Genomic DNA, 15,218 nt, shown 5'->3' with positions numbered 1-15,218 from the left:
AAAGCCAGCACCCAAGAGGGTTATGCAGGGGGTGGGGGTGGGAGAGAGAGACAATGGTGTGTGTTTATGCAACCCCTGTCTGCTTGCATTAGTGCCCCCTGAGGCTGTAGGGCATAGATGTTGTTCAGCAGCCCACTTTTTTCCTACCAGCAAACAAGGATCCATTTGCCTTATGCATCTGGGCTGCTGCTGCTCATCTGCCTTCCAGACCTGTTTGCTTTTAAATGCAGCCTTGTTCCTAGTTTGTGCTGGGAGTTGCTTAAAATAAAACCAACTTTACAGGCAACCTCTGTGCCCCACTCTCTCTCTCTGCACCTTCCTTGCTCAGAGTCAACCTATGAGCACCAGTATCTCTGCCTGGCCCGCAATGAGGTCAAGGAGATCCTGGAAGGCATCCAGGAGGAGCAGGCAGAGAACCACTGGCAGCTGCAAGTCTACCAACAGCGCCTAGGCGACCGATCTCTGCACAAGAGCAGCCAGCCACTGGCCAGGTAGGGCCTCCCCTTCGCCCTCCCCTCCAATCCCTGGCCTTGTCCCGCTCTTCCCCTCTGTGAATTGCTGCCTTTTTTCTGCCCCTGCTGTGCAAAACCTTGACCTTATGGAGCACCTGCTAATTCAGGAGGGGCGTCTGCAGCTGCGCATCAGCAAAAAGAAGACTGTTGGTAAGTGGAAGAAAAAACCCCTCCTGGCAAGACACACCCACGTGTCCACTTTTGGAATCACAATTCTTTTTTTGCAAATATGGGACATTCTGTAAGATGTCCATTATCAACAATGTAAATGACTTTAGCCATTTTATTTTATTTCCTTACATTCATATCCTACCTTTCTCCCATCATTGAACCAAAGGTGGCATGCATGCAGTTCCCAGGTCACCTCATCTAAGCCTTTTGCCGGACCCAGACCTGCTTAGCTTCAACATACAAAGTGGTCTCATGTGCTCTCAGATCATACCCTGGGACTGGATCATTTGTAACTTAAATGTGCAAATTGCCCACTCCCAACTACTACTTTCTAGAACAGTATTGCTAATGCAGATTTGTTTCAATCTGCATTTGAGAATTCAGCACTACCTTTCTTTTTTCTTAAAAATAATTTTTATTAATCATTTTCTTTGGTTACGTACATGCGTTGTCTCCTTTTCAGGTCATAGAGTCTTTTTAAAAAATAGATCAGTTACATTTGAAGTGTGTGAGGGGGTGGATTTTTGGATCAGGTTTGCCATATTAATTCATATGCTGTCAGCGGATTCTTGTTGTTGTCTTGTTGGGCTGTGTATATGATGAAGAGGAACCATACTGGGGTGAAGGCATGCTCTTTTAATTGTCCCCGTGTCAGTTTCAGCCTGCTGGTTAACCTTTCTAGTAAGGGTGTTTCCCATATGATTTAGTGCCAGTGATCCATGTTCACTCCTGACAGGTCTCTCCAGTGTCTGGCTATGGTGCTTCTGGCTGCTGAGAGTAGGTGGGTTATAAGCTCTTTATAATGTGAGTGAGCATTATATTGGAAAATGTTCAATAGGGCCAGTTCTGGGGTGACTTCTAATACCTGTTTAGCTATTTTGCACATTTATTGTAGGACTGCTGCCCCAAAGGGTCGGATTATGGGGCATTCCCACCATATGTGTAGGTATGGGCCTGTAGAGGTGCAGTCTCTCCACCATTTTGGGGAGGTTCCTGGGTGTATCAGCACCAGTTTCCGTGGCGTTAGGTACCATCTGTAAGCAAGTTTCAATGTGATATCCTTTATTTTGGCTGAGATGGCTTTAAAGGGAGGTGTAGACCACATTCTAGTCCATTGGATAGGGTTCATTTCATAGCCTATGTCATGTTCTCATTGTTTTTTGATTGCATTGAGGGGGTTTGTGGGATTCTGAAGCAGTATTTTGTATATTATGGATACCAACCCCCTGCCGTATTCCTCTGCTGCCAGGAGAATGTTTTTGAAGGTGGTCAAGGGCCTAGTGACTGCTGATTTTACTGTGGGATTGTTTAAGAAAGTGTTGGTGGTGCAGTTGTTGGTGTGTTAGCAAAGGTATATGAGTGTCCCCTATTTTGTCTTGTATTTCTTGTGTTGATATGGGTATGTTATTTTTGTAGGTGTTTTAGGTAGTATAAGCCTTTGGCTTGCCAAGTCTTTATTTGTAGGTTTTGTGCTGCATGATGGAATAGTGGGTGATGAGCCGGGGGATTAGTGGGGATGGGATTGGGGACAGTTTACCTACTTTTTCATGTGAACCTGCTTAGTGTTGTGGGGATTTTCTTTAGTTTGTTTTGGAGAAATGTGGTGGGGGTGTTTTTGATTGTGCCTGTCTCCAAATGAACCCATTGTTTCGTTTTATCTTCTAGGACAGGCATAGGCAAACTCGGCCCTCCAGATGTTTGGGGACTACAATTCCCATCATCCCTGACCACTGGTCCTGTTAGCTAGGGATCATGGGAGTTGTAGTCCCAAAACATCTGGAGGGCCGATTTTGCCTATGCCTGTCCTAGGATGTATAGCATTGTGTGGAGCACTTAGTTGGCAATGTAATATAAATCTATGTTGGGAATTTCCCCAACCTCCTTCTGAGGAAGGAAAGCAGCACCATCTTTCTTATTCTTTGAATATCTCAAAACTTGTTTGTGCCCATCATGAAGAATTCTGTGAAGCTCAGATAGCAACCTAAGTCTGACTAGCCAAAGATGGCATTTTACCTATCACATATCTTCAATCTTTGAAAAAGACTGCAGCCAGACTACCTACTGAGTTGATATTTTTTGTCTCGCACACCTTAGATACCTTTTTGTTCCTCTTGCAGTTCATCCTGTCCAGTTATACTCCTTCAACTTATGTACAAGAAGAGACAGAATGCAAAATTGTTATTTTTTAACATATTTGTTCATTTATTTTTTAAATAAACTTCTTAATATTCTGACATGCAACATTTGGTGTGATCTGAGCAGACAGGAATAAAGTTACAGGGTGTTAGCAGCTCCAGCAAGGCAGCCAAAACAAGGCTATTGCCATTAAGCATTTGGACAGCAAACAGACCTGTAAGTCCCCCATAAGAGCTGCCATCTCCCCACTGCTCCCACAACCCTGTCTGCTCTGCGTGACTCAAAAGTGGTGGCATTAATTGAAGATGTGCAGTGGACTCACTGTTCCCCTTAGGGACATAAATAGAAATAACAGACTAAAGGCCACTGACCCAGCTATCAAGAGACACAAAAAAGGAGCAACCAAAAATGTGTTGATAGCAGCCTCGTTTTTGTCCCACTTTGAAGAATCATTAGACCCCTAGCCTGCCTACTTGGATGTGCAGTGTTTCTGGTTGGTTGGGACATATTACAGAACTGACAACCACATCCAGTCTGTCTGCTCTGGAAACTGTATCCTTCCCCCGCTCCCCCCCAAACAACTTTGTCTCCCCTTTATAGATTGGAATGGAGCCCCTGTGTTCCTCATGCCCAGTTGCAGGCTTAAGCAGGGGCTGCCCATCTCCTCCTCCACCGTACAGTCCCCATTATGTGCTCCCTCCTTTGTTCCCAGTGGTAAAACATCAGCTGATCACCCTTCCTCATTAACAAGGGATCAGCTCATTCTCAAAGAATAGGCAGCATTTGTATTGTACCTACTGAAGGAGATGGCCAGCAGAGCTTTGAAACAAGTAAGCAGCTCTGTTTTGTAGAAAACCATTTCCTAGCCACCCCTAAAGTGCCACAACGACCATCAGCCTGTAGGCATATGCAGGGGAAACTGGAAATCAAATCCCTTGAAGGTTGAGGCTCAAGCACCATAGTGGGCTCCAAAACGGCTAAAGGTACTTGCCCAAGTTTTATCCCCTTTGGGAAACATCCAGTAGGACTAACAGCTGGGTGCTGAAGCTCCAGGCCTTCTTTTGCAAAGTCAGCTAACACTACAAATGGTGATTTTAGCCCATCTAGCTAGTAACCTGGAGAGTATCAATTCTCCTAGGGCATGGCATGGCCTAGTTGACACCAGGGTCCAGCATTGCCAGGCTAGGATCAGTAAGTTTTGAGGGGGATGCCTTATTGTCCCTCTCTTAGGCAGAAACTTGTTCCTACAGCAGGGTGTTTCTATGTCTGGGTTCTTCAGTGGCAGCCAGTCCCTTAAGGCAACTGAGGCAGGAAAGAAGAAGGGGCACCAGGCTCCTGGACTAAGGAGCAGGGGGCCCGATGAAAGAAGCAAATATATCATTGTCTAGTTAAGTGAGTAGAACAGAGAAACAGTGGGAGTGAAGCAGCAGCTGGATAAATATACAGGACATGGAGAGAGCAGGACACACAAACAGGGCCCATTTGCAGCAGAGGTCATGGAAAGCCAGGCTGCAGCATGCAGAGTTGAGGCTTCCGTCCCATTTAGAAACTAAAAGAGAAGAGAAAAAGAAGGGAGAGAGAAGAGTAAGTAGGGATGGCCTCAAGACACCAGGCTCCTGCACTCCAGCTGCATGTATAGGAAAAGAAGGAGGTGCCTTGCATCAAGGTACAGTGGTGCCTCGCAAGACGAAAAGAATCCGTTCCGCGAGTCTCTTCGTCTAGCGTTTTTTTTGTCTTGCAAAGCAAGCCCATTGACGGCTTAGCGGCTTAGCGCTATTAGCGGCTTAGCGGCTTTTAGCGGCTTAGTGGATCAGCTGATAAGTGGCTTAGCGGCTTAGGAAAAGGGGGGGGGAGGAAAAAAAAACCGCAGGAACTCGCAAGACATTTTCGTCTTGCAAAGCAAGCCCATAGGAAATTTGTTTTGTGAAGCACCTCCAAAACGGAAAACTCTTTCGTCTAGCGGGTTTTCCGTCTTGCGAGGCATTCGTCTTGCGGGGCACCACTGTAATGGTTCCACCTATTCATATTTATTTATTTATTTATTTATTTATTTTATTTATTTTTGCTGCTACTACTCCCACCACCACTAGAAGGTCCCTGGGTGAGTTACAGTAATAAAAAATACAGTATTAGCAACAGTTCAAATCAAATTGCAATCACAACTAGACTGGGTCCACATATTGGTAACACATCACTCCAGATCTCCTAATGATGGCTCAGCAGCTTCACATAGATGTTAAAGCATATGGGGAATAAGATGGAACTTTACTGGACACCAAAGGATAGCTCCCATGGCACTGAAAGGTGCCCCCCATACCTACTTTCTAGAAATGCCCCTGGAAGTAAGAGTGGAACCACTGAAGTACAGCGTCTGCAACACCACCTCCCTGAGCCACTCCAGGAGGATACCATGGTCACCAGTATCAAAAGCGCTAAGAGATCATAGAGAATGAGTAGGGCTGTACTCCCCACATCTCTCTCCTGACAAATGTCATCAGCCAGGGTGGCCAAAGCAGTTTCAGTGCCATAACCAGCCCTGAAGCCAACTGGGATGCAACTCAATTTCTTCCAAGCAAGCCTGAAGCTGTGCTGCCACCATCCTTTCTAGCACCTTGCTCAAAATGAGGTATTCACTACTGGGTGATTTAACACTTATGGGTCCAGGGAGGTCTTCATAAGGAAGGAACGCACCACTACCTTCTTTAAGATGAAGTATTGACTACTCTGCCTCGCAGTGGCTCTCCAGGGTCTCAGGCAGAGAGCTTTTTAACAAGAAAATAAAGGAGAGGGCAAATATATACCCCTCCCCAGTCTTTCAGGGAGTAACTGTAGGGATGGAAATGCCTCCAAATAAGGCTGGGAATGTCCTTTGTCTACAAGCCTGGAGAGCACCAGCCAGTTAGCATGGAGAATGCTGAGCTAGATGGACCATTGGTCTGCCTTGGTCAAAGCAACTTCCTATATCCTTATGTTCCTATGTACAGATTCTCTGTAATGTTACCTTTGATGCAACATTTAAAGAGAAAATTTGAATGCTTGCATTGTTGCTGATAGTCCTGTGGCTTCCTGCTTGTGTGGTGGGTGGGTGGGATGTCAGATGGTGGGCAAGCTGTGGAATGTTAATAGTGGGATCTGTACCATCTCTAGGAGTCCTTTTTAAAGGATGCTTTAGGCATAGGATGTCCTACTTGTGCCAGGCTTCTTTTTAATGAAGCGGTCTCCTAGTTCTTAGGGACTATGTTGGGGGTTTGGGCTCTGAAGTTGTACACAATGAGAGAGTACTTGTGTTCCTATCTATGGTCCTGTGCAGCTTGGTAAATCTTGAGAGAAAGTAACAGCATAGGTGGAGAGAGTTGAAAGAAAGGCTTGTTAGATTCCTGAGAAGACACAGTTTTAAAAGAGCCCCAGAAAAGGGAATGAGCTGCTGTGGAGAACAGGGGAGAGGCTGTACCTGATGGTGTGTTGAGGCCCGATAGGGAAGTTGGTGCTGCTGCTGCTGCTATTAGCTGGCTGCAGTCTCCTGGTGAAGTGGGAAGAGCTTGGCTTGTTCATCAGCTTCAACGCCACAGGGCAGGTCACTTCTACAGGAAGGGAAATGTAATGCATGGCAGCTCAGACATCCCCTCTCCCACTTATTCAACTTTCCCCCCTATGCCTACACACAGAAAGTGATAGTCTTTTTTTTGGTATCCAGCCACCCTGAATGACCAAGGGAACTATTTTATTCAATCTATAAGGAACCTCCCTCAGTAGAGTTCCACCCTGCAGTTTCTCACCTGTTATCATTGATGTCTGTGGCATTTCCTGGGCAATGGTCCAGGTGAATAACATAGAAGGATAAAAACGGCAGCATTAAAGTTAGAATCACAGAATTGTAGAGTTGGAAGGGACCCTGAGGTGTTCAAAGAGAAGTCAATCCCACTCCCAAGAGGATAAACGCTGTCCACAGTATACCCAATACTGCTGTACGAAAGTTTACTCTTGGCTTGGTGGGCTCTACAAAGGTCCCAGGCAGCCATCAGAGGCAACTACAGGCAGTTCAAAGAAGTGAATGTATACATCTCCCCGAGGCACTCTCCTGCCTCATGACTGTCCATGCATCTCTCACTGCCCCAGCCCTCTTACCGTTATCCACATTGAGCTTCTGACAGGAGGTCAGAGGGGCATTGAAGGAGCTGCTTCCACTGCTGGAAGAGGCATTGGTAAAGCTGGGTGGGTGAAAAGCAGAGAAAGTGATTTGTGAGGGCTGAAGGGAAGTCTGGGACTCTTTCCACCTCTGGTCTGGTGGGGTGGGGGGAAAGGGCTGATTGGAGCCCTCCAAAGCAAAGTGCTTCCTAATGGGCTTGGGGAGGAAAGGCATGGATTATGGGTGCTTGCAAGATCTGACTAGCGAATAGAAGGAGACCATATGCCCATTGGGGGAGTCACTGCTGGATTCCTGTAGATAGCATATAGTCTGGAAACGGGGTGGGTATACACATCTCATAAAATCATCAGTGGGAGTAAGAAAGTCCATTTCACAGTTTTCCTTCCTGAATCTTACACCCCTGACTGCAATAATTATTTCAATAGTTCATATCTCCATGATCATTTATTAAGAAATATTTTTTTTATAAAAAAGTAGGTTGAACTGTACAAGTTGAGGTTTTTTAATCATCTCCAGCAACAGCTCAGTCTAATAAAATTCTTTTATCCTCGGTATGCAGCTGCTTACTGGTGAGCCAGAGTTTCTGATCTGATGTGAGGTGGAAAATAGAATATGAACCAGGGGACAAAAAGCCTTGCCTCTTGGTTCAAAAAAGGGAATAGGACTAGGTAAGCCAATCAAGTAGGCCTTGATTTAAGCCAGAGGGTGAGATTTTAGTGAGCCAGAAATAGTTTGTGCATTATTCTTCTGAACAGGCAAAGGATACTCACTAGCTGTCAGGCACAGTGCTGCCAGCATTCTGCAGGTAGACATTCTGATAGTTCTGGAAGAGGCTGTTGGTGTAGCTGATGCATTCAGGGTTGCGGACACCATAGGCATTGGTGGGGGATGAAGCTGGGTAGTGCCCTGGCCGCACCGGCTTGGCTGCAAAGGGACACAGATAGCAGACATAGCACAACATATTAATTCATTTATTCATTCTGAGCTTCTCCTCCCCCGCGTAGCTTAGCCAACGGCTCTTAGAACAGCCAGTGTGCAAGTTTCTTCCTTCCTACCAGCTATCAATGTCTACAGCAGCATCAACATGCATGGTATTTATAGAGTTTCATAGCTGGAACATCTGAAGAGGGGTGGGAGGCCTCTAGCACTTTGACTCCTCCAGTGCCTCCTGCATCTGACACCAGAGCCACAATGAGAAACATCTGGAGCAACCCAATGAGGACGTGCTGCCCTGCGAAGTACGCAGCTTCTGATTACTTGGCAGCCATCAACAGGCCAGAAGACTCAGCTGGAGTCTCAATACCTATGTCACACTCTAGTAACTCTTGTCCATTTTATTGTATTTTAAATGTGTTGTAAGCTACCACAAGAACTTCAGGGTTCGAGCCAACAAGTCATCCCATTTGTACAAGGACTTGCACTTGTGCAACAGAACTTACCCTCCGTCTCCTCCCACCTTAGCCTGCCCATAAAAAGCGGGTCTAGAATCAGAGACTAGGGTGATCTCCACTGTCTCCAGGAACTCATCTCATTGTGAGACTTTTGTGGGTGAGCTGAGTTTGTTTGGCCCCTGGGTGAGAACCCAGAGGCTGAGATGGAAATGAACTGATACTGATTTTTATATATTATTAACTTTGTAATAATGTAACATTTTTATATGTACCTGCCTATTTTTGTAAGATGTTTGTCTGTTGCTGCTTCTTTTTTGTACACCACTTAGAAATATTTTAAATATATTAAGCAGAATAGAAATCAAATAATCAATTCTTATCAGAGAGCCATCCTCACTGAACACAGTGAGATGCAACATCTGAATGTGCATACATAAGGTTACCACTGTACCAGCAATTTCTACATACAACCCCCCTCCCACACACTTTCTGCTTGCTTGCTTACCAATCTGCGCAGAGTGGTTGCGCTTCATGCTGTTCTTGTAGCGCACTGCCTCCTTGATGCGGTCCACCTCCTGCTGGTAGCGACGCTTGTCTTTCATAGCACCCTCCTTAGCCTCCTTCAGTGCACCCTCCAGGGCCTTAACTCTCTCAGCCGTAGCCCGAAGACGTTTCTCCAGTTTAGGAAGCTCACAACGCAAATCTGCATTGTCGCGAACCAGCTGAGCCCCATGAGTTCACAGGGAGAGAAGAGAAACAGGGAGGATGGATAAAGAAGATGAGGCAGAGGGACCTCTGAAGACCCAAAACACTGGCCCTTGCCCTCACTCCAATGCATTTCTACTCTGCTAGTCCTCCAGGCATTTGCCTCCCATTTCCAGAAAAACACTTGCACCCTGTTTTGGACCCTGTCCCAGAAGCCCCACATGCCCACTTCTCACACCATATATGTTCTGCAAGAATGCTAAACACCCCCCTCATCTCTGGGAAGGCATCTGTGGCTTCTGAGCATCTGGATTCTTACTCTTGTCCTGTGTCTGAACACCCAGCTAGTGAATCCACCACATCTGTGTGACCATACTGTGGAACTAGCCTTGGGCCTCCTAGTTTGAAGAGATGGCAGAACTCTCAGACATTGAAATAGTTGCACAGAAGGGCATTTTTAGTAAATATAGTTTCTGCCACCATAGCAGGGCTATGATAATATGGGGGAGGACATTCCTCCTGTTGCACATCTGTTAAAGCAGAGGTGGCTGACCAGTGTCACCCTCCAGATGTTGTTAGACTCCCAGCTCCCACCAGCCCCTCAACAACATGGCCCATGGTCAGAGATGATGGGAAGTGGAGTTTGACAACATCTGTAGAGGGACTGGTTAGCCACCTCTGTATTAAAGGCAGCATTGGGGAATCTATAGCCTTCCATATATTGCTGGGCTCCAACTTCTATAATTCCTGACCATTGGTTGTTCTAGCTAGGGCAGGTGGGAGCTAGAGTTCAACAACACCTGGAGTGCCAAATGTACTCCATCTGTCATCAAAGACATATGAACCTGTATTCATTAGAACCTATATTCAGCCTGGATGCTGGTGACAAGCTCCTGTCCATTCAAAGTAGCATCCACCCCTGGCTGTCTCTAAGCTGGTGGGTCCCAGTCTTTGCCCAAGAGTCACAGATCCACGCCGTGCACCATGCTGCAGCACATGAGAATACCATGAGGTGCAAATTGAGTGTCTGAAGGTGAGCACCTCCCTTCTCCAGGCCCAAGCAATCCTTTAGCTCTCCCATCAAACACAAACTCTATAATCTACAGGCAGGTGGGTGAGCAGCATGCAAGGAGGTCAAGAGCACGGCAGCAAGAGGTGAATAAGCACGCGGCAGCGGGGGGGCAGCCACCAGCATGATTATATAAAAAAAAAATATAGCAGGGGAGCCACTGGGTAGCACAGCCTCCAAGGGAGAGGGAGAAAATATCTGAGGTGATAACATTTGACTCCCACATCTGAGAGATTGATATTGGGGGTGGGGGGGAGGGCTGGGGGCTTTTGAATCATGCCTTTCCAGAAAACCACAGGGCCTTGATCTGTGAGTTTCTCCAGAGTCCAAAACTAGCTATTTCCAATCTTTACAACACCCCCACCTATTCCTGAAGCAGAGGAGAGAGAGAGAGCCGCTGTTGAGAATTTAGAGAGGAGCAACTCACTTTTATTTCACTGTTTCTTTCCCTTGTAGCAGCTGCTGGTGGACAGGCAAAAACCGGTCAGTGTTGCCATGGCAGCAGAACTGCCAGATGCCATAGAAGTCACACACATGAGATTGCCAAGAATGGGGCCATGGTGTCAGCCATGCAGGCCACAGTGACTGGGGTTGCCATGGTAGCAGTGAGAGGCCTAGTACCAGATGATGCCACAGTTGTCAACGTGGATAGGCTTGCCATGGCAGTGAAATGGTGAGGAGGAAACAGACACCTGACTGCCCCCCCCCATATGCATGTGCTCCCAATTTGGTCACCAAGTGCAAACATTTCCTGCCCAGCGCAGCAGGCAGATAAACATGGGGGAGAGGCCATACGGTACCTTGGAGACCCAGCGATCCAACTAGGGTGCAGCAGCGAAGGGAAAAGGGGGACACAGACAGTGACTGAGCACCCTGGCAGAGTCCCCAGCCAAACCCTGCTCTGGAGACTCAGAGAGGGACAAGTTAAACACCCCAGCAACCGAGTGTGCCTATGGCTGACTGTATGAAGATGGTACCCATCCTTCCTTCCTAGAGCTGCAAGCAAGGGAATTCCTCTTTTGGGGGCTGAACTGTTGGGTAGGACACACCAGCCCAACATCTGCTAAGTACAGAGAATTCTATGGGGGAAAGAGATAACAGCAGGGATAATGGAAGGATGTGAAAGCTTAGACACACAAACAATCCAGAGAAAGTCTGGGCTGGGAAGCAAGGCAGGAAATGAATACAGCAAATGTCAGTTCAGCATCCATTCTGAGGTTCATTGTTTTCCTACTCCCACCCAACCTTGGACTGAACCAATCCATTCCAGTGGTTGGCACACAAGTCTCCAAAGGGGGCAGAACTGTAAAAGAGCCATTCACCTCTATAAACACATGTCAAGCCCTCATGATCAATATCCACTTCCTCCTTGCCCCATCATTTGATTCAGGATCTGGAGCCTGCCTACTCCTCCCGCCCCGCTACCAAAACCCCCTCCAGTTTGCACAGGAGTCTTGTTTGTAATAGAGAAAGAAAATAAGGTGGCCTGACTCACATTAGTCATCATTAATGGCTGATCACATGGCAGCTAGGGGACAAATTAGGAACCCTGGGGTGCTTCCAGACTGCTACTGCTTTCAGGTGGGATTCTATCACATATGGGCAAATTTAGGTTGGGCAGTTACAGAGGATTTTGGCACTCCTGTGCAACAAACTCACTTCCCCTAAAAATTGACTTTTTGCAATAAGGAAAGTGGTGGGAGAAAGCATTGGAAAGGGGTGGGGTAACTCTTGAAGCAGCATCACATCAATGAAGACAAATAAGAATGAATGTTCAGTAAGCAGCCAGTTTTGACTTATCTCTCTGCAAACAAATCAGGTTGGCTGCTCAATAAACAGGATGTCTGGAAGCAATTCTAGTGTCCCCCTCTACAACCCCCCCTCAAAAAAACACAGGTGATTGTAGATGATAACAACATTTTGGGAGAGGAAGTGGATGGGAGGAGCATGTGGATTTGGCAAAGAATTTCACATCTGTAACAGATCAGCACTGGGTTGGTGTTGCCCCTAGGCAGCCCTGGCACCAGTCTGACCTGGCATCAGTGCCCCTCAGACTGCAAGTTTCCACCAGTGAATCTTATTTCCCTTGCTGTTGGCAAGCTCTTTCAGGCCACATATAGAATTTGGACTCGCTTAACTGTGTAGGCCTGACCCCATGTTTATTACTCTGAAGCCTTGGAGAAGGAACAGAATAAAATGTAAGAAGCAAATGAGAGGTGAAAAAGAACCAAAGATGCCTTCTTGACCACACACATGCATGCAACCAGGTTACATGTTCTAAGCCTATTACCCTCATGCCCACTGTATATAAAAAGCTTCCTGGAGATACTGGGAATCAAAGAACATGGGTCTTTCTGCAGGCAAAGTGTATACAGTGGCGTAGCGTGGGGGGTGCAGGGGGACCGGGCGCAACATCTGGGGGGGGCGCTCGCCGCCTCCGGAGTCGCCGAAGAGCCTCAGGCGCAGGCTGTAGCAGAGCCCCATGTCTCGCGGAACCGACGAGCTGTGCGCGCGTCCGGGCTGAAGGCGTCCAGCAGGCAGCGGCTCTCAGCGCTCGCCACGGTCCCCGCGTGTCAGGGCCGCGGAGGGCACGCCAGGCAGCCCCTCCTCACAGCCCCGCCGCCGCCGCTGCAGCTGCTGGGCCATGTTGCATTTTCCTTGCCTCTCTGCCCTCCTCCTCCTCCGGGCAAGTGGCGTTGTTTGGGCGGCAGTGCCAGCGGCAACTCGCCTCAGATCACCTGACACGGACCCGCTGCCGCTGCCGTGGCTACCTTACCGTAAATACTCCAGCCCAGGCAGCAGCAAGAAGAAGCTGGCAGCGGTGGCAGGTTAGGGGTTAGGGGCGCAAATTACTTGCCTTGCCCCGGGTGCTGACAACCCACGCTACGCCGCTGAGTGTATATTCTACCTTTCCCCTACTAAGCTGCTCAAGTGCTGTCTCTGTGGCTGCAGGACTATTACGCCAGAGGTTTCCCACCTTTTAGGCCAGTGAGCATATTTGGATTTTTTCATGTGTGACATTGGTAGCACTCTCTCTGATCACTTCCCTACCCATGTCCCCGCACTTTACACATACAGTCAACAGAGAGAGCAAGCACACGCACACATACTTCACTTTTCTAAATAGAGTTGCCACCTTTGGAGGGGCAAAATGAGGGACAGGTAGGAGGAATCTGGAAAGAGAGAGAGTTGGCCGGGGGGGGGGCAGGTGGAGAACCTCCTGCTTCCTTTTAGGGTTTCCTCTGCCACTGGCTACCTCAGCAAGTTTAGGTTAGAGAGAAAGCTCTCTATGGGTGGTTGTTGTTTTAAAAAAAAATATTAAAGATTTCTTCGTTTACAAAAATACGTGCATTGTCTATTTTTTCAAGCTGCGTTTCCTACAGATCAGTTTCATTTGTTGTGAGATATTAGTGTTGCATACAGTATAAGGTTGGTAAGAAGAGGGGGGAAAGGGAGGAGGGTGGGGTGGTAATGCTTCTACTACTTAGTGTGTGTGTCGGGTTTTGTGTCAGCGTCACTTGTGTGGATTCTCTTACTATTAGCTTGTTGTATTTCCTTGGTGGTGAGAGAAGTTGGGACTGGCCTAGGATCTGGTTGGTTGTCTTTGGTTGGCTGTAGTGAGATTTGTTTACATGTGTGTGAGGGGATGGATTTTTGGATCAGGTTGGCCATATTGAGTCATATGCTGTCAGGGTATTCTTATTGTTGTCTTGTTGGGCTGTGAAGGTGAACCATACTGGGGTGAAGGCATCTTCTTCTATTTGTCCATATTTGTGTCAGTTGCAGTTTATTGGTTAGCTTTTCTAGTAAGGGTGTTTCCCATATGATTTAGTGCCAGTGATCCATGTTCACTCCTGACAGGTCTCTCCAGTGCCTGGCTATGGTGCTTCTGGCTACTGAGAGTAGGTGGGTTATAAGCTCTTAATAATGTGAGTGGACATTATTATATTGGAAAATGTTCAATAGGGCCAGTACTGGGGTGACTTCTAATACCTGTTTAGTTATTTTGCACATTTATTGTAGGAGTGCTGCCCCAAAGGGTTGGATTATGGGGCATTCCCACCACACGTGAAGGTATGGGCCTTTGGAGGTGCAGCCTCTCCAGCATTTTGGTGAGGCTCCTGGGCATATCAGCACTGGTTTCTGTGGTGTTAGGTACCATCTGTGAGTTTCTGGGTGAGTTCTTTCCTTTTAGCTGAGATGAGCTCTCTAACTATGTTTGAAGCAAAAGAAAACCAGTGTGAGTGAGAGAGAAATGGGGGGAGAGGGAGGGGTAGCTGCCTGCTTTCTTTTATAAGAGCTCATTTCCTGGGCAAGCCGCTTACTGAGAACGCAAAGCAAAGAATTAGCTTTGAATGAGTTGTTGCTATTGTCACTCTTTGGCTGAACTGCTGCTCCAGGAAACAGTTCCCCCATTCTCTTCGAACCACTGGCTAGCCTGGAGTGTCAATCAGCCAGAGGGTGGGTTTTACTTCCGAGATGTCTAGCAATCTTGTGGCATGGCAGTAGGGCAGGAGGTGGCACATTCCCGCTTCACCTCAGGTTGCAAAATGGGACAGGTCGCCCCTGCCCACATCAGCACCCCATACACACAGTCAGAAGAAAGATACATAAACAACACAGAGCCTTCCCACTTAGACCCAAACGCCACTCTCAGCCCAAACACCACCACTGCAGGGGGGTTGCTTGGCAAGCATTTCTCGGCAGTGGCACAGTAACATGGGCAGAATGTTGCAGGTGGGCAAAACAAACGTGCAGGTAGCTCAGCACAAACTGGAAGTCTGTGCCTATTTTAGGAGCTGCCCAGGATCTAAATCTGGCACCATACCAGAGCCACGTTGGCAGGAGTGGCTCTGGTATGGTGGAAGGGGGAGAGGACCTAATTCACGGATGGGGAATCTGTGACCCTCCAAACGCTGATGGGCTATAACTCCCATTATCCCTTACCATAAGTCATGCTGGCTGGACCTGATAGAAGTTGGGAGTCCAACAACATCTGGAGAGTCACAGGTCCCCTGGTCCCTGAACTAAGCAAAAACCGTACTAAATGGTGTAAGCAAGGTTTGATCGGGGAAGGGGATAGCCAC

The 15,218-nt window shown here is 47.5% G+C and overlaps 1 protein-coding gene and 1 long non-coding RNA gene across 4 annotated transcripts in view; one reads left to right on the top strand and one right to left on the bottom strand.

Moving 5' to 3' along the window:
- Positions 1-34: 34 nt before the first annotated feature.
- Positions 35-2,924, top strand: LOC309336268. The gene is made up of 2 exons (XR_014153964.1): positions 35-662; positions 2,801-2,924. It is a non-coding gene; the product is annotated as an uncharacterized lncRNA (long non-coding RNA).
- KIF5A (kinesin family member 5A) overlaps positions 2,859-15,218 on the bottom strand; it is a 69,675-nt gene continuing 57,315 nt past the window's right edge. For 2 of the 3 annotated variants that reach the window (XM_081851710.1, XM_081851711.1), the window contains exons 24-30: positions 10,932-10,952; positions 8,863-9,079; positions 7,737-7,890; positions 6,945-7,027; positions 6,596-6,623; positions 6,271-6,400; positions 2,859-4,368 (exon numbers count right to left, since the gene is read on the bottom strand). In XM_081851710.1, coding sequence (XP_081707836.1) covers positions 6,322-6,400; positions 6,596-6,623; positions 6,945-7,027; positions 7,737-7,890; positions 8,863-9,079; positions 10,932-10,952 — 582 coding nt within the window. In that variant the 3' untranslated portion in view covers positions 2,859-4,368; positions 6,271-6,321. The remainder of the gene's footprint in view (positions 4,369-6,270; positions 6,401-6,595; positions 6,624-6,944; positions 7,028-7,736; positions 7,891-8,862; positions 9,080-10,931; positions 10,953-15,218) is intronic. The other variant, XM_081851712.1, reaches the window with a different exon arrangement.

Source organism: Podarcis erhardii (genome assembly GCF_964252035.2).
Source record: "Podarcis erhardii genome assembly, chromosome: 2".
Classification (NCBI taxonomy): Eukaryota; Metazoa; Chordata; class Lepidosauria; order Squamata; family Lacertidae; genus Podarcis; species Podarcis erhardii.
The sequence above is the reverse complement of the archived record's forward strand: the minus strand, read 5'-3'. Positions and strand labels throughout refer to the sequence as shown.